The sequence below is a fragment of the Salvelinus namaycush genome, chromosome 4 (assembly GCF_016432855.1).
Source record: "Salvelinus namaycush isolate Seneca chromosome 4, SaNama_1.0, whole genome shotgun sequence".
NCBI lineage: Eukaryota > Metazoa > Chordata > Actinopteri > Salmoniformes > Salmonidae > Salvelinus > Salvelinus namaycush.
In genome coordinates this window covers 54,658,436-54,678,678 of record NC_052310.1, presented here as the reverse complement: position 1 = coordinate 54,678,678, position 20,243 = coordinate 54,658,436, and the positions used below count along the sequence as shown (strand labels likewise).

Sequence of the window (20,243 nt, the reverse complement as noted above, 5' to 3'; positions counted from 1 at the left end):
ACAGGTTAGAGGTTTGTTCACTTTGCTTAAGGGAGTAAGACGAAAGTTACAAAACAATGCATGACAATGCAGGTGAGAAACAGAAACATACTTCTCCTTCATGACACTGTCAACACTACAGAGCATGACAGTTTTTAAAGGCAGTGTTTCTCAATCTGTTACTCAGTAACTCCCCAGTCATTACACTTAGCATTTTTGTTCTAATTCACCAATAGCAACTTGTAAACTAATCCACAACTAATCTTGTTGATGAATGAAATCAGGTGTAGCAGAAAAAAGCATGACACAGTTGGGGATCAGAGAGGAACGGATTGAGAAACACTGAAGGAATATGCAATTAACAAATACAGTAGCCAGATTGTTTTGGCCATTGTGATCATTTATATTAATAATAGGATAACAGTTTATTTGCATGTTACCAACATAATGACGTCATATCACATTATTAACTCCTATAACAGGTTTTGCCAACTCTCTCCTCGGGGACCAACAGACGGTTCACATCTTTGTTGTCTAATCATCAAGCTCTTGACTAGTTAAATCAGGTGTGCCAGTTCCCGGATAAGAGAGTTGGGTACTGTCATAACCCATTAAAGGTAGACTCAACTTTGTGCATCTTCGTCATATCGCTAACAGCATAGTTAGTCAATTTCCGCAACAACTAAGAGTGTTGAAGCACAAGGCTAAACTTCTCTGCTATTTTGGTCCTGTACCTACCGCGTTGTAACAGTGTGAAGTGAACCCCTGCACATGCACAGATACTTTGTGTGACTGTGTGAGAGTTGTGAGAGAGCTATCCCAATAGTTGCGGTGCTGCTCGTGTCAACGTCATTTCACTGAGTCTACCTTTAATATACAGTAAATCAGTCTTAACAGAACAGTACCAGATGCAGGCCAACCAGTGGGCAGCCAGGCCGAAGACACACACCAACAGGACGAGGACGGCGGCTCCATACTCAATATAGTGGTCCAGTTTACGGGCTACTCTGCCCAAGCGCAGCAACCGGACAACCTTCAGAGAACTGAACAGACTGCTGATCCCCTGAGAGTGAGAGAGAGAGAGTGAGAGAGAGTGAGAGAGTGAGAGAGAGTGAGAGTGAGAGTGAGAGTGAGAGAGAGAGAGAGAGAGAGAGAGAGAGAGAGAGAGAGAGAGAGAGAGAGATCAGGCAGATGTTGACAAAATGTTTACGTTCTATGGAAACTGAAGGGTGGACCTGTAGCTTAGGAGCCATTACTCAAAGTATGAACAAACATAGAACTGCATGTTGACAAAATGTATGTGTCTGTATGCATATACTATTCTTTCAACCAGGATAGTCCACTCTATAACATTTGCCACTGTTTCCCAGGGAGTCCTTGGATACTGAATGTGTGTGCTGGCATCAAGAAGTCTTTCCTAGACGTTAACAATATTAATGGGATGTTATGACTATAAAATGAGGGTGTACTCAAGCAGCTGTGATACAAGCCATAGACATGCACCCAGTCGATATAACCTCACACTGAACTTGTAGCATGAATTTACTGTAAGACAACTAGCTAGGGTCTTTATTCATTAATTCAATCAAAACACCATTGCCAAGTTCCAGGGGTAAATCCGAAGAAAAGAAAGACTTCATTTGGAGTCATATACTCAACACAAAAAAAAATGATGTAACACGTTAGAGATATGACAGAAATCAACATGTATTCCATTCAACTCACCATCTGTGATTTCTATCTGAATCATGAACAGAGTACAGAAAAAAACATGCATTTGCAAAAACAGGGTGATACATCACACAACATGTATTTATATGAAAGACCATATTGTTTATGTAAATTTATGTAAATCCATTTGAGTGGAGCGTGTGTGTGTGTGTGTTTAAGTGTGAACTTATCCTGGATGATACAGCACATACTGTAGACTATGTGTCTGTGTTTATCAATTGCAAATGTGAAAATAATGTTTTATTATATCATTATAATCATATTTTGACCCAAACCAACTCAATCAAAGTGGGTTTGATAATGAAAGGCCTACTTGAGTGACAGCTCGACGGTTCCAGTTCTTCACGTTCCACAAATAAACACAGGCAGAGGAGGGGGAGGGACCATGCAAACAGAACAAAACAGGGGGATGAGGAAGAAAATAAAGAAAGACGTGAGCATGATCAAACAGAAGAAAAGTAGACATATAAGAAGATAAAACCATGATGACTTCAAACATTCATACAAATTAATAGGTAAATCATATTCATGTAAAAAGGATAATGTGATGGAAAAAAAAGACAACAGTTCAGAGACACCAAACCAAATCTCCTCAGACTTTTTTGAATGACTACTGGGGTTTATTAAGCATGGTGGAATGTTCCTGAGCGTTGCAGATTCAGTACATGTGGGCCACACTAGATTACTGTATCAGTTAGACCATTGTTTGCGGCAAACATGTTGCTTAGTAACAATTTCAGTTGAAAGATTTGAATGAACATTCCAAAATGTTACAGTGAAGTTGCAAATACCTACCTCCTTTTTGTAATTATTACTGTGGCTTTTTAGCTATCATCTGAAAAAACCTTTGCTATTCCTACTACATGTAGAAAAAGCCTACATGACCACTTGATTTTTTGTACTGACAGTTTAGACCTGAAAAAGACACTTCCATTCGTCGCACACTACCTCAGACTGTTAGCTAGCGTTAGCAAATGTTCACGGCTAACACAAAACAAAGGAAATGTGTTAGCTAACGTTTGCTACTATTTACCTTACTGAACGCATATCAGGATAACTACAAGTAGAATAAGCTGTCCCCACTTCAGAGGAAACATAACTTAGTAACACTATACTTATTGCCTGCAGGTAGGTATAATGCAGAGTCCTTTATCATGTTATAATAACTCGTATGGCTTAATGAAAACTTCACATATATTTTATCAAGCCTATACAGAAGCTTCACAAATCCTTTACCAAGCCTATAAAGATTCTTCACAAATTGTTCATAAGCAAATGTACAACCAAAAGTACAAACATTGCTTGATGATCAACTTCAAATAAATGACATGAATTCCCAGTCATACAGAAACTAAAATGTTGTTTTCACTGTCCATAGCAGCTGGCTGGACAGAACCTAGTCAGGCTAACAGAAAATGTCCTGGTGTCTGTCAGCTGTCAGCATTAACCAGGTGCTGAGAAGCTGAAAGACTAGAGGCTGACAAAGTGCTGTACCTGCAGATACAACAGACTTGGTGCCCGATCACAGCTTTCTTAGGATCAGCTTGTTAAGTACCACTGCAGCACTTTACACCACTGACACAGCCACGGCCTTCATCAACTAACAAGTCACTAAATGGATGCGTTTGAGCGACACATCAGGACACTAAACTCTCCAGTTTGGTTTGCCTAAATGACAGCTAACAGCAGCAACAAGCTCTAGCCCTATAGGGCCTATAGTGTTCATGTGCATGCATGTGTGTGTGAAGGGTGTGCATATTGTGCAGTGCATGCTAATAATGAAGGTGACCTGAGTAATCAATAGGCCTAGAATTGTAACGTTATCCATCTCTAAATCCGTTTAATGACCCTTGACCCCTCCATGGTACACTGACCCAGAGATGCACTAAACGTTATAATTCACCAAATAAAATTGTGCTTAAATAGCATGTAAGTGCCTTTACCCTCTATTACAACCCGTGCTTTCACATATCCTAATCCTTTAGGGCCGTATTCACTAAGCGTCTCAGAATAAGAATATTTAATAGACTTCAAAGTCTGATGTGTTTCATTCGATGTTACTATCCATTAGAGATTAGCTACATAAAAAAGAGAAGTAATTTACCCAATAAATTACGGGGAGTTTACATATAGAGTGTGCAACTCTATTTTAATAGCTTATAGTTTATTCGCCGTTAGTCAGCACTTCTACATAAAATAATTTTCTCTGTGTGTGCGCCAGCTCATGTCTTTTATTCAACTATCCATTTTTTTATTTTTTTATTTAACCTTTATTTAACTAGGCAAGTCAGATAAGAACAAATTCTTCTTTACAATGACGGCCTACCAAAAGCCAAAAGTCCTCCTGCAGGGACGGGATTAAAAATACAAATAAATTAAATTAAAATATAGGACAAAACACACATCACGACAAGAGAGACAACAAAACACTACATAAAGAGAGACCTAAGACAACATAGCATGGCAGCAGCACATGACAACACAGCATGGTAGCAACACAACATGACAACAACATGGTAGCAACACAACATGGCAGCATCACAACATGGCAGCATCACAACATGGTAGCAGCACAAAACAGGGTACAAACATTGTTGGGCACAGACAACAGCACAAAGGGCAAGAAGGTAGAGACAACAATACATCACGCAAAGCAGCGACAACTGTCAGTAAGAGTTTCCATGATTGAGTCTTCAAATGAAGAGATTGAGATAAAACTGTCCAGTTTGAGTGTTTGTTGCAGCTCGTTCCTGTCTCTAGCTGCAGCGACCTGAAAAGAAGAGCGACCCAGGGATGTGTGTGCTTTGGGGATCTTTAACAGAATGTGACTGACAGAATGGGTGTTGTATGTGGAGGATGAGGGCTGCAGTATATAACTCAGATAGGGGGGAGTGAGGCCTAAGAGAGTTTTATAAATAAGCAACAACCAGTGGGTCTTGCGACGGGTATACAGAGATGACCAGTTTACAGAGGAGTATAGAGTGCAGTGATGTGTCTTATAAGGAGCATTGGTGGCAAATCTAATGGCCGAATGGTAAAGAACATCTAGGTGCTCGAGAGCACCCTTACCTGCCAATCTCCATAATCTAGCATGGGTAGGATGGTCAACTGAATCAGGGTTAGTTTGTCAGCTGGGGTGAAAGAGGAGCGATTACGATAGAGGAAACCAAGTCTAGATTTAACTTTAGCCTGCAGCTTTGATATGTGCTGAGAGAAGGACAGTGTACCGTCTAGCCATACTCCCAAGTACTTGTATGAGGTGACTACCTCAAGTTCTAAACCCTCAGAGGTAGTAATCACACCTGTGGGGAGAGGGGCATTCTTCTTACCAAACCACATTACCTTTGTTTTGGAGGTATTCGGAACAAGGTTAAGGGCAGAGAAAGCTTGTTGGACACTAAGAAAGCTTTGTTGTAGAGCATTTAACACAAAATCCGGGGAGGGGCCAGTTGAGTATAAGACTGTATCATCTGCATATAAATGGATGAGAGAGCTTCATACTGCCTGAGCTATGTTGTTGATGTAAATTGAGAAGAGCGTGGGGCCTAGGATCGAGCCTTGGGGTACTCCCTTGGTGACAGGCAGTGGCTGAGACAGCAGATGTTCTGACTTTATACACTGCACTCTTTGAGAGAGGTAGTTAGCAAACCAGGCCAAAGACCCCTCAGAGACACCAATACTCCTTAGCCACAAGAATGGAATGGTCTACTGTAGCAAAAGCTTTGGCCAAGTCAATAAAAATAGCAGCACAACATTGCTTAGAATCAAGGGCAATGGTGATATCATTGAGAACCTTTAAGGTTGCAGTGACATATCCATAACCTGAGCGGAAACCAGATTGCATACAAGAGAGAATACTATAGACATCAAGAAAGCCAGTCAGTTGATTATTGATACGTTTTTCCAACACTTTTGATAAACAGGGCAAAATAGAAATAGTCCTATAACAGTTAGGATCAGCTTAATGTTCCCCCTTAAATAAAGGACTAACTGTGGCTCCCTTCCAAGCAATGGGACCCTCCCCAGAGAGGAGAGACAGGTTAAAAAGGTCAGAGGTGGGCTTGGTGATTATAGGGACAGCAACCTTAAAGAAGAAAGGGTCTAAACTATCTGACCCAGATGTTTTTTGGGGGTCAAGTTTACAGAGCTCCTTTAGCACCTTGGACTCAGTGACTCATTAGAGAGACATGGCACTGTTTCAACCATAATTGTCTGTGGGATTGATTGATTCGCTGTGAGAAACTTCCGAGGTGCCTATTTGGCTTGATTTGGGGAAAGGTAAATGGGAGTGTATTGATTATAGAGAAATCTATAGCATCTTAAATTATAGCATCTTAAATTACTTAGGGGTGAGGGTGCAGCTTCCTGTTCGGTGGGCGCTCCATTTGACCAATATTTGACCAACTACGTAAGATTAGACAACACACACATACAGACATATCCGAGATTTTGTCTTTGTTTATGTGTAGGCCTATGTACATATTCATCTGCATAGCCAAACAGACAATCACACATTAGTTAGCCAATGGCCATACATCTTCTTCCTGTCTAATGCTTATGGTTTCACTGGCTAATGTCTACACAGAGCTCATTGAGCCAGTCCTGTAATGCCTGCCTAGCTGTGTTATGCTAATATCTAATTTAATCCAGTCCTATACCTGCACACCTGGACAGCTGTACTGCTAATGCTAATCACTACACTGAAGCTCATTTAATCCAGTAGCTGCACGCCTGGCTAGCTGCACTGCTAACACTGCAGCTACACTTCGAAGGCTACGTTAATTCTAGTTCTATTGCTGCAGATGATTTACATCATGACAGAAGAAATCCCGAATCCCCTGATACAAAATTACAGCAGATGTCAAACCAGCCATACAAAAGCTAATTTTAGAAGAGGGGAAAACGATTGAAACGGGAGGAAAAAGAGAAAGATAATTTATTGTTTTGTTTAGTCTCCTGCTTTCACCTTGCCCGTTAGGAAACAAGCAATCAATTTCTCTGCACTTCAGTGAGACGTCAGTCTCCAAACCATATGCTGTACTGACTGCTAGGGGTAGCCTTCACATGTAAAACACATGAAAGCATTAGAAGCTGTGACTGACTGACTCTTCCAGTGGATTAGCATTGGACTGCAGACTCCTAGCCTGAAAATCCAGACTGAATTAACCTCTGTTTCACTCCACCATTGAAATGTGATTCAGTCTGGATTTTGAGGCAAGGAGACTATTTTCTCCCAGCTCCATTTAATGAGAACTTCTTCACAAGGTAGCACTGGAGGTTCTGGCGGGGGCAATGGGACTAATTACCCTGCTGTTCTCTAACACTTCCACTGAAAAGAAAAATGAAAGTCAGCCAGCTCACTAAGAGAGGAGAAGAGAGTGACAGACCGACAGAGACAGAGCGCGCTGGGCGAAAGACAGTGAGGTTACCCACACCACACTTGAGCACCCAGAGAGAGCTGTGTGAAGGCTTCTCTCTGCAGGCAGCCAGGTCAAAACACATTCAACAGGAAGTCTGGAAACTCAAATCCAAGACTTTCTTCAAAAGCCACAGACAGAGCCATGGAGAAGAGATGGCATAGAAAGCTATAGAAAGTTAACGTCTGCGGGCAGCCAGGTCAAACCTCAACACAACGGCAGCAAGTCATGAATCTCTCGTGGACAGATGCAAGTAACATAACTGGTATCGTAGCGTCTGTCAACAGACTGTGTGGGATTTGACGACTAATGAGGAATTTTGTTACTTCCCTGCTTTCGCTTCTCGTTCTAGTATCTTTTCTAACACGTCTCCCCCCAGAAATGAATCGAGCATCTGGCATAATTATGCAAGACTTTAGTTCTGGCTGTATGAGATTATGAACTCAAAAATATCTGGAACTCACACCCAATACACTCTGGGACTTAAAAGATATCTGAGTCATCTTCAAGTATGTATCTACAAGGTTGGTGTCAATTCTACTTCAATTCATATAAAAAATTAAAGTCCAATTCCCATTTTCCTCATTGAAAAGCAATTTCAGTTTATTTAATGAATTGACTGAATTGAAATGGAACCCAACTCTGTTTATCTGTGCCTCTGAGACATGTTTACCTGAGACTTACAGATCTGAAACAGGTCTTTCAAAATCTACACTATACAGTATATACACAAGTATGTGGACATCCCTTCAAATGAGTGGATTCGGCTCTTCAGCCACAGCCGTTGCTGACAGGTGTATAAAATCGAGCACACAGCCATGCAATCTCCATAGACAAATATTGTCAGTAGAAGGGCCTTACTGAAGAGCTCAGTGAATTTCAATGTGGCACCGTCATAGGATGCCACCTTTCCAACAAGTCAGTTCGTCCAAAAAATTATTCTGCCCTGCTAGGGCTGCCCCAGTCTAGTTCAATACATTTTTTATTTAACCTTTATTTAACTAGGCAAGTCAGTTAAGAACAAATTATTATTTACATTGACGGCCTACCAGGGAACAGTGGGTTAATTGCCTTGGTCAGGGGCAGAACAACAGATCTTTACCTTGTCAGCTCGGGGATTCGATCCAGCAACCTTTCGGTTACTGGCCCAACGCTCTAAACACTAGGCTACCTGCCTTCCCAGAACAGTGGAGGCTGTTACAGCAACAAAAAGGGGGACCAACTCCATATTAATGCCTATGATTTTGGAATGAGATGTTCGATGAGCAGGTGTCCACATACTTTTGGTAATGTAGTGTATTTATACCTCATCACCATGGGGTTGTGTGACTACTGACACACTACTGAATTCTCTGGTAAGGAGACTGACCCCTTTGGGTAAGCAAGGCACTTCACATACTGAAAATGACAGCAACGCTATATTTCCTATTGCTGCAGCAGTCTGAGTCATACAGTAATATGTGCCTGAGCCTCAGCGCTTTAACACTCATGGATAAATGGGTTTAATTCCATAATTTAATAAATGTGTGTGGAAGGTAGGAGGGACGGCACTAATATGCTGCTCTTTGGAGAATATTTTCTTTCCGTTCAAAGAGAATCTTCCTGTTCCTTGAATTCCCTTACTATCTCTTGGTGAGCAGCTTCTGGTCGTAAACGAGGAGAAGAGGGACTCAGAGAACCGCAAACCCAAAGAGGCCTTTAGCTACTGTGTGAAAACACAGCCACACACACACACACTGAAAACAAAGTCACTCACACACACACTGAAGACGGAGTCACAAATCAAAACCAACGACCACCATAATAACTCTATACGGCTGCCATAAGACAAATGAACGCTGACAGGTTTGTGACCCTTCAAATGCAGCCTGATGTCCAGTAACATACGCTGGTTAACAGGCTGAACTCGTCTATACACACACACACACACAGCCTGATGTCCAGTAACATACGCTGGTTAACAGGCTGAACTCGTCTATACACACACACAGCCTGATGTCCAGTAACATACGCTGGTTAACAGGCTGAACTCGTCTATAGACACACACACACAGCCTGATGTCCAGTAACATACGCTGGTTAACAGGCTGAACTCGTCTATACACACACACAGCCTGATGTCCAGTAATATACGCTGGTTAACAGGCTGAACTCGTCTATACACACACACACACAGCCTGATGTCCAGTAACATACGCTGGTTAACAGGCTGAACTCGTCTATACACACACACACACACAGCCTGATGTCCAGTAACATACGCTGGTTAACAGGCTGAACTCGTCTATACACACACACACACAGCCTGATGTCCAGTAACATACGCTGGTTAACAGTCTGAACTCGTCTATACACACACACACACAGCCTGATGTCCAGTAACATACGCTGGTTAACAGGCTGAACTCGTCTATAGACACACACAGCCTGATGTCCAGTAACATACGCTGGTTAACAGGCTGAACTCGTCTATAGACACACACAGCCTGATGTCCAGTAACATACGCTGGTTAACAGGCTGAACTCGTCTATACACACACACAGCCTGATGTCCAGTAACATACGCTGGTTAACAGGCTGAACTCGTCTATAGACACACACAGCCTGATGTCCAGTAACATACGCTGGTTAACAGGCTGAACTCGTCTATAGACACACACACACAGCCTGATGTCCAGTAACATACGCTGGTTAACAGGCTGAACTCGTCTATAGACACACACACACAGCCTGATGTCCAGTAACATACGCTGGTTAACAGGCTGAACTCGTCTATAGACACACACAGCCTGATGTCCAGTAATATACGCTGGTTAACAGGCTGAACTCGTCTATACACACACACACAGCCTGATGTCCAGTAACATACGCTGGTTAACAGGCTGAACTCGTCTATAGACACACACACACACAGCCTGATGTCCAGTAACATACGCTGGTTAACAGGCTGAACTCGTCTATACACACACACACACAGCCTGATGTCCAGTAACATACGCTGGTTAACAGGCTGAACTCGTCTATAGACACACACAGCCTGATGTCCAGTAACATACGCTGGTTAACAGGCTGAACTCGTCTATAGACACACACAGCCTGATGTCCAGTAACATACGCTGGTTAACAGGCTGAACTCGTCTATAGACACACACACACAGCCTGATGTCCAGTAACATACGCTGGTTAACAGGCTGAACTCGTCTATACACACACACAGCCTGATGTCCAGTAACATACGCTGGTTAACAGGCTGAACTCGTCTATACACACACACACAGCCTGATGTCCAGTAACATACGCTGGTTAACAGGCTGAACTCGTCTATACACACACACACAGCCTGATGTCCAGTAACATACGCTGGTTAACAGGCTGAACTCGTCTATACACACACACACACACAGCCTGATGTCCAGTAACATACGCTGGTTAACAGGCTGAACTCGTCTATACACACACACAGCCTGATGTCCAGTAACATACGCTGGTTAACAGGCTGAACTCGTCTATACACACACACACACAGCCTGATGTCCAGTAACATACGCTGGTTAACAGGCTGAACTCGTCTATACACACACACAGCCTGATGTCCAGTAACATACGCTGGTTAACAGGCTGAACTCGTCTATACACACACACAGCCTGATGTCCAGTAACATACGCTGGTTAACAGGCTGAACTCGTCTATAGACACACACACACACAGCCTGATGTCCAGTAACATACGCTGGTTAACAGGCTGAACTCGTCTATACACACACACACACAGCCTGATGTCCAGTAACATACGCTGGTTAACAGGCTGAACTCGTCTATACACACACACACACAGCCTGATGTCCAGTAACATACGCTGGTTAACAGGCTGAACTCGTCTATACACACACACACACACAGCCTGATGTCCAGTAACATACGCTGGTTAACAGGCTGAACTCGTCTATAGACACACACAGCCTGATGTCCAGTAACATACGCTGGTTAACAGGCTGAACTCGTCTATACACACACACACACACAGCCTGATGTCCAGTAACATACGCTGGTTAACAGGCTGAACTCGTCTATAGACACACACAGCCTGATGTCCAGTAATATACGCTGGTTAACAGGCTGAACTCGTCTATAGACACACACAGCCTGATGTCCAGTAACATACGCTGGTTAACAGGCTGAACTCGTCTATACACACACACAGCCTGATGTCCAGTAACATACGCTGGTTAACAGGCTGAACTCGTCTATAGACACACACAGCCTGATGTCCAGTAACATACGCTGGTTAACAGGCTGAACTCGTCTATACACACACACAGCCTGATGTCCAGTAACATACGCTGGTTAACAGGCTGAACTCGTCTATAGACACACACAGCCTGATGTCCAGTAACATACGCTGGTTAACAGGCTGAACTCGTCTATACACACACACACACACAGCCTGATGTCCAGTAATATAAGCTAATATATCAGGCTGAGCTCATTGGTTTTGTGGGAGAGACTGAGAAAAGGCTGTGTTGGGTGTTTCTGGAGGGCGGGTAAGGACATTAGCTGCTGTCATTAGCCAAACATAAATTATATAGTCAGACAGAAAAGCTCAATGGCAGCGAATCAATATAGCTCACTGGGATTAGACATCTAGAGACTACTAATGTAGAACATGGGGCTGGTAGTGGTAGTGGTAACACCAGGGTTGTGGGTTAGATCATGGGGCGGGTAGTGGCAACACCAGGGTTGTGAGTTAGAACCCCACTGGGGCCACACTGAATGTTTAGTATGTGTCGCTGTTCGCGCATCCTTCGGAACAGGAGAAATTCTACACAGAACCCGAGACCGTACTGCTTTAAGTTGCACATTTCTACATATCAAAAACTCTAACTCAACTATTAAAGCTGTAAAAGCTAAATTACCAATATATTGTCAGACCCGATTGACTACGTCCACATTCTCGAAGGCGCTAACGAGGTCATAGGCCAGGCAGGAGAGCAGGTTGATGACGAACACCCACCACACACACACACACAGTACTGACCTCGTCCACATTCTCGAAGGCGTTGATGACGTCGTAAGGCAGGCAGGAGAGCAGGTCGATGACGAACCAGGTCTTCAGGTAGTTCATCCTGATGAGCTTGGGGTCAGAGATGACCTCTCCGGCCGGGCCCACGAAGGTAGTGTGGAAGTTGAGTACGATGTCCACCAGGAAGATTACGTCTACGATGCTGTCCACCACCAGCCACGTCACGTTGTTCTGCTTGGTCTGATAGTAGAGAGGTAGAGTAGAGAATCTTTGTTATAGTAGAGGAGAGAATCTGTGTCATAGAAAAAGAGAGAATCTTTGTAGAGCAGTATAGTAGAGAATCTGTGTTATTCCCGAATGGCAATTTGCTTTAAAGTAGAGAATCTATATTACCTCCCCAAGATTATTAGCGTACATTTATTTTTTATGCATCCTTGAGGACAGGAGAGGATCTTTATTATTGTAAATTAGAGAATCTTTGTTAGACCATAGAGATATAGGTCCCACTTTAAACAAAGTACAACTTATAAAGGCTTTATAAAGCATACATAAAGCCTTCATAATCACTACATAAATGCTTCACAAATCATCTATAAGAGTATGTCATACTTGAAAAACTGTGTATAAAAGGGTGACATAACCATTCCCACTGAAGGGTGAATAATCAAATGTGACATAACACACCTTGTATGTTTATACACCCTGACATAAGCTTATAGATGATTTGTGAAGCCTTTATGTAGTGCTTATGAATCATTTATGTATGCTAAATAAAGCCTTTACAAGTTGTACTTCGTTTAAAGTGGGACCGAGATATATAATACAAAATAGAGTGGTTGATGTCACACAACTGCAAAGCTCTAGACAGAATATGCTGATAATGGCAGCCATCTTGGTCAGGGATAAAGTATATGTCATTATATGGTTCAGACCTTGAAGGAGACGTTGTAAGGAACCATAATGGCCGTGTAGAAGGTGAGGATGAGGATGACCCAGTCCCAGGTGGTCTTGAAGGCGCAGTAGTGGAGGATGATGTGGGGCGGCGTCTTGGGCGTCTCCTGCTTGTACTGGGGGAGGATGTCTGAGCCCAGCTGGAGGACCTGCAGATTGTATATCTTTGATGAGTTTGATGCAATAAAATCAAAGAAGGGTTTGGGGTAAACCAAGAGGTTACAGTTCACTGAAAGGTACACACAGTGAAATGACATTGCCACAAGCAGTACTGCAGATATTGAGATGAGCGAAGATGCAAGGCACACATTATCTGCGCCTGTGCACAGGTTCACTTCATGCTGTTACAGCGTGGTAGCCAAGGGCCCAAAACAGAGGAGAAGTTGAGCCTTGTGCTTCAACGCTCTTAGTTGTTGCGGAAATTGGCCCACTATGCTGTTTACTTTCTGCATCTATGTTATATCGCTGAGTCTACCTTTAAAGGTTGCTTAGATATTGTTACATCCATATATGGTGTGCGTGTGTGCATCTGTGTGTTTGTACATGGGTGTGTGTGTGTTATCATTTCGTGCATCTCTATAATCACAAAAAAGGACAGAGACAAATGGATTCACAGCACTGGCGCACATGCCTCCACCATAACCAAATGGAATGACAATGGTGTGTGTCATTCCCCACACACACACACACACACACACACACACACACACACACACACACACACACACACACACACACACACACACACACACACACACACACACACACACACACACACACGGCGGGGCACAAAAAGGAAAAATGTGTGTGAAATCCCCTGCTACAGTATGTAATAGTTACTACACACAGTGCAGTGTGAGGCAAAACTCACGGAGCTGCAGGGGAAATGGGGGTTGGGGTAGCCGGGTAGGAGAGCAAAGGGGAGGGGTGGTTAAAAGTTAAGTAGAACACTAGAGGCCTGTATTATAGAGGGTGCGTCTCAAATAGCACCTTATTCCCTAAAGTGCATTACTTTTCAACAAAGCCTTATGGTCAAAGGTAGTGCACTATATAGGGAATAGGATGCCATTTGAGATGTAGAAAGAGGGTCTGGGATTGCTTCTCTGCTCCAGTGGGTACACACACACACACACACACACACACACACACACACACACACACCCTAGCTTTATCAGTGTAGTTATAAACACGTACAATAGACATAAATATTAGCGTACCTCAGCTAGGCGGGAGTGCTTGTGAACATTCTCTCCCTTGTGTACAGTAGGCTGTAGCTGCTGTAACACCCCTCTACTGCTGGTCAGAGCACGAGTTAGCCGGGCAAACTTCCCCCAACCTGAGAGCACGAGGGATTAGTAGTCTGTGTGAAAATAATGTACTAATACGAATGTACTAAAGGTAGACCAAGATTGAATTTATTAACTAACCAGAGTGTTATTATTAATAATGACGTGTTTAGATTAAAAGCAGCACCCTGATGAGGGCTTTAGACGAAACACATCACGTTATTATAATACTTTATTGTAAAAAGTAGTTAGGACTTGCACATCGTCTCATCTGTAGGGGACTATCCAAGTAAATGTGACCACATCCTTTGTTGCCACTTACAAACTCTGTCACTCACCTTTTGAAGTTTCATCTTCTATTGGTTGTTTAAAGGCTGTGATGTCACTGAAGGTGCACAGAAACAGCACCACTTTTTCCTGTTCGTTTCGTATAGGGGCTATCTTGACAAAGAACCATACCGGCGTTCCTGAGATGAGAGAACATACATTATTATAGCTTTATCTATAATAGTCTTTGATACAAATGGTCAAATGGGGAATACAGCTCTCAACAGAAACGTATTTATTAAAAAAGCACATGGTTAAAACTGGGCTCAAAGACCCAGCTCCCTGCTGGCGGGACGGGGAGTTATGACTGGGCCCGTATTCATAAAGCATGTCAGAGTAGGAGTGCTAATCTAGGATCAGGTCTCCACTGATTCATTATGACCTACAAGGCAACACTGATCCTAGATCAGAAATCCTACTATGAGACGCTTTATGGCTATGGCCCATGATCTACAGGGTTAGTACTGTTCCAATTGGCAATGGAACAGCATTGTACATATTCATAAAAAATGGCAGAATACATTAGCGTGACAAGAGGCTGTTTTTTATGTTAACTTGGTACTTACTGTTTTTTTTATACATTAGTATTTCAAATGAGTTCATCTCGTAGTTTTCAAACGTTAGCCGTACTTTCTCGCTAGTATCCTTGTCTGTGAGCTCCCCGTACATGAAGCTAGAAACACAAACGGAAAACAACAGTATTCATTTTTAATGTCACCCAGAAGCACTCAAAAACAAGAGCGTAGACATGTTAGAGTGCTGCAACGAAGTAAAATTAGTCTCTTGAAATACCTTATTGAGGACAGCAGTGTGTGTGTGAAGTGTTTATCAATGTTTTTTATGATTTTAGATCACTGCATTGTTTGTGCAATCTTCTTTATCTGTTTCACTTACAGTACCAGTCAAAAGTTTGGACACACCTACTGTCACGCCCTGACCTTAGAGATCCTTTTTATGTCTCTATTTTGGTTGGTCAGGGAGTGAGTTGGGGTGGGCATTCTATGTTTTTGTTCTATGTTGTCTATTTCTATGTGTTTGGCCGGGTGTGGTTCTCAATCAGAGGCAGCTGTCTATCGTTGTCTCTGATTGAGAAGCATACTTAGGTAGCCTTTTCCCACCTGTGTTTTGTGGGTAGTTGTTTTCTGTTTTGTGTGAGTGCCTGACAGAACTGTTGCGTTTTGTTCCACTTTTGTTCTTTGTTTCAGTGTTCAGGCTATATTAAAACATCATGAACACGTACCACGCTGCGCTTTGGTCTACTCCTTCTTCCTCAGACGAACATCGTTACAGAACTACCCACCACCAAAGGACCAAGCAGCGTGGTAGGAAGGAGCAGCATTTGTTGGAGAGTTGGACATAGGAGGAAATCCTGGACGGCAAGGGACCCTGGGCACAGACGGGAGAGTATCGCCGTCCTAAAGAGGAGCTGGAGGCAGCTAAGGCGGAGCGGCGACGCTACGAGGAGTTGGCTCGAGGAGGTGTGCACGAGAGGCAACCCCAGAATGTTTTTTGACCATGTTTTTTGACCGTGTTATGCGATATTAAAACATCATGAACACGTACCACGCTGCACTTTGGTCTACTCCTTCTTCCTCAGACGAACATCGTTACACCTACTCATTCAAGGGTTTTTCTTTATTTTTACTATTTTGTATAATAATAGTGAAGACATTAAAACTATGAAATAACACATAGGTAATCATGTAGTAACCAAAAAAGTGTTAAACGAATAAAAAAATATTTTAGATTCTTCAAAGTAGCCACTCTTTGCTTTGATGACAACTTTGCACACTCATGGCATTCTCTCAACCAGCTTCATGAGGAATGCTTTCCCAACAGTCTTGAAGGAGTTCCCACATATGCTGAGCACTCATTGGCTGCTTCACTCTGCGGTCCAACTCATCCCAAAACATCTCAATTGGGTTGAGGTCAGCTGACTGTGGAGGGCAGGTCATCTGATGCAGTACTCCATCACTCTCCTTGGTCAAATAGCCCTTACACAGCCTGGAGGTGCGTTATGGGTCATTGTCCTGTTGAAAAACAAATGATAGTCTCACTAAGCGCAAACCAGATGGGATGGTGTATCGCTGCAGAATCGTGTGGTAGCCATGCTGGTTAAGTGTGCCTTGAATTCAAAATAAATCACAGACATTGTCACCAGCAAAGCACCCCCACACCATCACCTTTCCTCCTCCATGCTTCACGGTGGGAATCACACATGCGGAGATCATCCGTTCACCTACTCTGTGTCTCACAAAGACACGGCGGCTGGAACCAAAAATCTCAAATTTGGACTCATCAGACCAAAGGACAGATTTTCACCGGTCTAATGTCCATTGCTCGTGTTTCTTGGCCCAAGCAAGTCTCTTCTCCTTATTGGTGTCCTTTAGTAGTGCTTTCTTGCAGCAATTCGACCATGAAGGCCTGATTCACGCAGTCTCCTCTGAACAGTTGATGTTGACATGTGTCCATTACTTGAACTCTGTGAAACATTTATTTGGGCTGTAATCTGAGGTGCAGTTCATCTCTAATGAACTTATCCTCTGCAGCAGAGGTAACTCTGGGTCTTCCTTTCCTGTGGCGGTCCTCATGAGAGCCAGTTTCATCATAGTGCTTGATGGTTTTTGGGACTGCACTTGAAGAAACTTTCAAAGTTCTTGAAATGTTCCAGATTGACTGACATTCATATATTAAAGTAATGATGGACTGTCGTTTCTCTTTTCTTATTTGAGCTGTTCTTGCCATAATATGGAATTGGTATTTTACCATATAAGGCTATCTTCTGTATACCACCCCTACCTTGTCACAACACAACTGATTGGTTCAAACGCATTAAGAAGGAAAGAAATCCACAAATTAACAAGGTACACCTGTTAATTGAAATGCATTCCAGGTGACTATCTCATGAAGCTGGTTGAGAGAATGCCAAGAGTGTGTATACTTCATAGTGTTGACGTCTTCACTATCATTCAACAATGTAGAAAATAATACAAATAAAGAAAAACCCTGGAATGAGTAGGTGTGTCCAAACATTTGACTGGTACGGTACATGTTTCAAGCAGACCACCAAAGTCCCTGTGCCCAAGAACACCAAGGTAACCTGCCTAAATGACTACTGACCCGTAGCACTCACGTCTGTAGCCATGAAGTGCTTTGGAAGGCTGGTCATGGCTCACATCAACACCATCATTCCAGAAACCCTAGACCCACTCCAATTTGCATACTGCCCCAACAGATCCACAGATGACACAATCTCTATTGCACTCAACACTGCAATTTCCCACCTGGACAAAAGGAACACCTATGTGAGAATGCTGTTCATTGACTACAGCTCAGCATTCAACACCATAGTGCCCTCAAAGCTCATCACTAAGCTAAAGACCCTGGGACTAAACAACTCCCTCTGCAACTGGATCCTGGACTTCCTGACGGGCCGCCCCCAGGTGGAAAGGGTAGGCAACAACACATCTGCCACGATGATCCTCAACACAGGGGTGAGTGCTTAGTCTCCTCCTGTACTCACTGTTCACCCATGACTGCGTGGCCAAGCACGACTCCAACACCATCATTAAGTTTGCAGACGACACAACCGTGTTCGGCCTGATCACCGACAACGATGAGACAGCCTATAGGGAGTTAGTCAGAGACCTGGCAGTGTGGTGCCAGGATAACAACCTCTCCCTCAGTGTGATCAAGACAAAGGAGATGATTGTGGACTGCAGGAAAAGGAGGACCGAGCACGGTACCGGAGCGCCAAGTCTAGGTCCAAAAGGCTTCTGAACAGCTTCTACCCCAAAGCCATTTATGCTGCTGCTACTCACTGTTTATTGTCTATGTACAGTCATTTTACCCATACATACATGTACATATTACCTTGACTAGCATTTTTTTATTTCAATTTATTGAACCTTTATTTAACTTGACTAACCTGTACCCCGGCACATTGACTCGGTACCGGTACCTCCTGTATATGACCCCGTTATTGTTATTTTATTGTTGCTCTTTAATTTAATTTTATTTAGTAAACATTTTTCTTAAAACTGCATTGTTGGTTAAGGGCTTGTTAATAAGCATTTCATGGTAAGGTCTACACGTGTTGTATTAGGCGAATGTGACAAATACAATTTGATTTGATTTTGTTGGCACAAAGATCCATTTTAATTATCTGATAGTCAAAATATCCATCTTCAAGATACAGTAAACATGTAGCACACACACACCCTCTGGTTTAACACACTCTGGTCTCACACCACTGATTGCAGCCATTGCAGCCATTTCAAAAATAGCTCTGTGGAGTTGTTAGCTTTGAACAACAGGGTCATTCTAATGAGACTGTATTTTGGGGCCTGCTCGCAAGGATCAAGGTGCAACGGCTCCCAAAGACTGTTGGCCTCATCTGACATCACTCCTGACAGAAACATATCTCAACACACCATGCGCCTGCAGACTGGGTTGTCTTCATTAGGGCACACAGTAGCATAACGTTTATGCAACAGAAAATGAACGAAAGCGTTTCTTATTGGACAATAGCTGCTATGATGCGACATCTCCTTAAGAATGTTGGCTTCATTCTGACAGGAACATGTCGACACATCACGCGCCAGCATGGACAGATTTAGCTATAGGGCCGACCCAAACCACACTGTGCTGACTCAGATGATTTATTTTTACGTTGTCCTTTCCAACGCAGTTACCGCAACTACTTACAAACTCTGTAACCAGGCCATCCCAGTACACCTTGGTTTGGTCCAGCTTGAGTCAATAGTGTGAAAAGTATATTGGTGGAAAGTTATCAGTTGTTTTTGTATGCAAGATGTGCTTAATGTTCTCAGAACTTTAGTTTGAACTTAAAGAAGGGAGTATGGTACCTTAAATGTGAAAAGGAAAACAATAACTACCTCCCAGCGATGATCAAATGTGTAAAAAGAGCTCGAAAACACACACAATTTTTCGCACAACAACAACTAATCCAGCTGAGCATGCAGAGCTCGCCAACATTGAACAAAGTCACTTTTGGAGAGTCTGAAGAGTGATTTCAATCTGTTTGATTCTTAATAGGGGTTTATTTCTTCTTGTTTGCTGGCTAGGATAAACACAGCGGAATTAGCTGTAAAGTATGGCCTTTGGTTTGGCAGGGAAAGGTGATTCTTTTGTTTTTCTCAATTTTTCTTTTCAATGTCATTTTATAATGCTGGTGGGCTGAAAAAAGGAATCTGGTGATTTCATCTACAGTATCTGAAAATAAGTATGTTAATAGGAAGTATGGAGTAAAATGAGCTGAAGAAGACGACAAAGAACCACAACAACACCTCAGTGTTCATTGTTGCTGTTCAATAAATTAGATAAAAAGAGATGGAAGGCAGTGTAATGTACCTGCATGTGCTGCTCTTCTGCATGACTTCCGCCCTGTGGTACCCCGACAGCTTGCAGAAGCCATCGTTGCTGTAGACGATGGGCCAGTCCACGATCTGAGCATTCCCAAGGACAAAATTGGTATCTGTCAAAGATGAGGGGGAACAGAGAAGGAGGTAA

The 20,243-nt window shown here is 42.9% G+C and overlaps 1 protein-coding gene across 1 annotated transcript in view; it reads right to left on the bottom strand.

Moving 5' to 3' along the window:
• The window catches only part of LOC120045926 (potassium voltage-gated channel subfamily H member 1-like), a 69,164-nt gene that overhangs the window by 45,234 nt on the left and 3,687 nt on the right, over positions 1-20,243 (bottom strand). The window contains exons 2-8 of the mRNA XM_038990851.1: positions 20,085-20,208; positions 15,278-15,384; positions 14,723-14,851; positions 14,316-14,434; positions 13,080-13,247; positions 12,163-12,387; positions 885-1,042 (exon numbers count right to left, since the gene is read on the bottom strand). Of these exons, the coding sequence (XP_038846779.1) occupies positions 885-1,042; positions 12,163-12,387; positions 13,080-13,247; positions 14,316-14,434; positions 14,723-14,851; positions 15,278-15,384; positions 20,085-20,208 (1,030 nt within the window). The remainder of the gene's footprint in view (positions 1-884; positions 1,043-12,162; positions 12,388-13,079; positions 13,248-14,315; positions 14,435-14,722; positions 14,852-15,277; positions 15,385-20,084; positions 20,209-20,243) is intronic.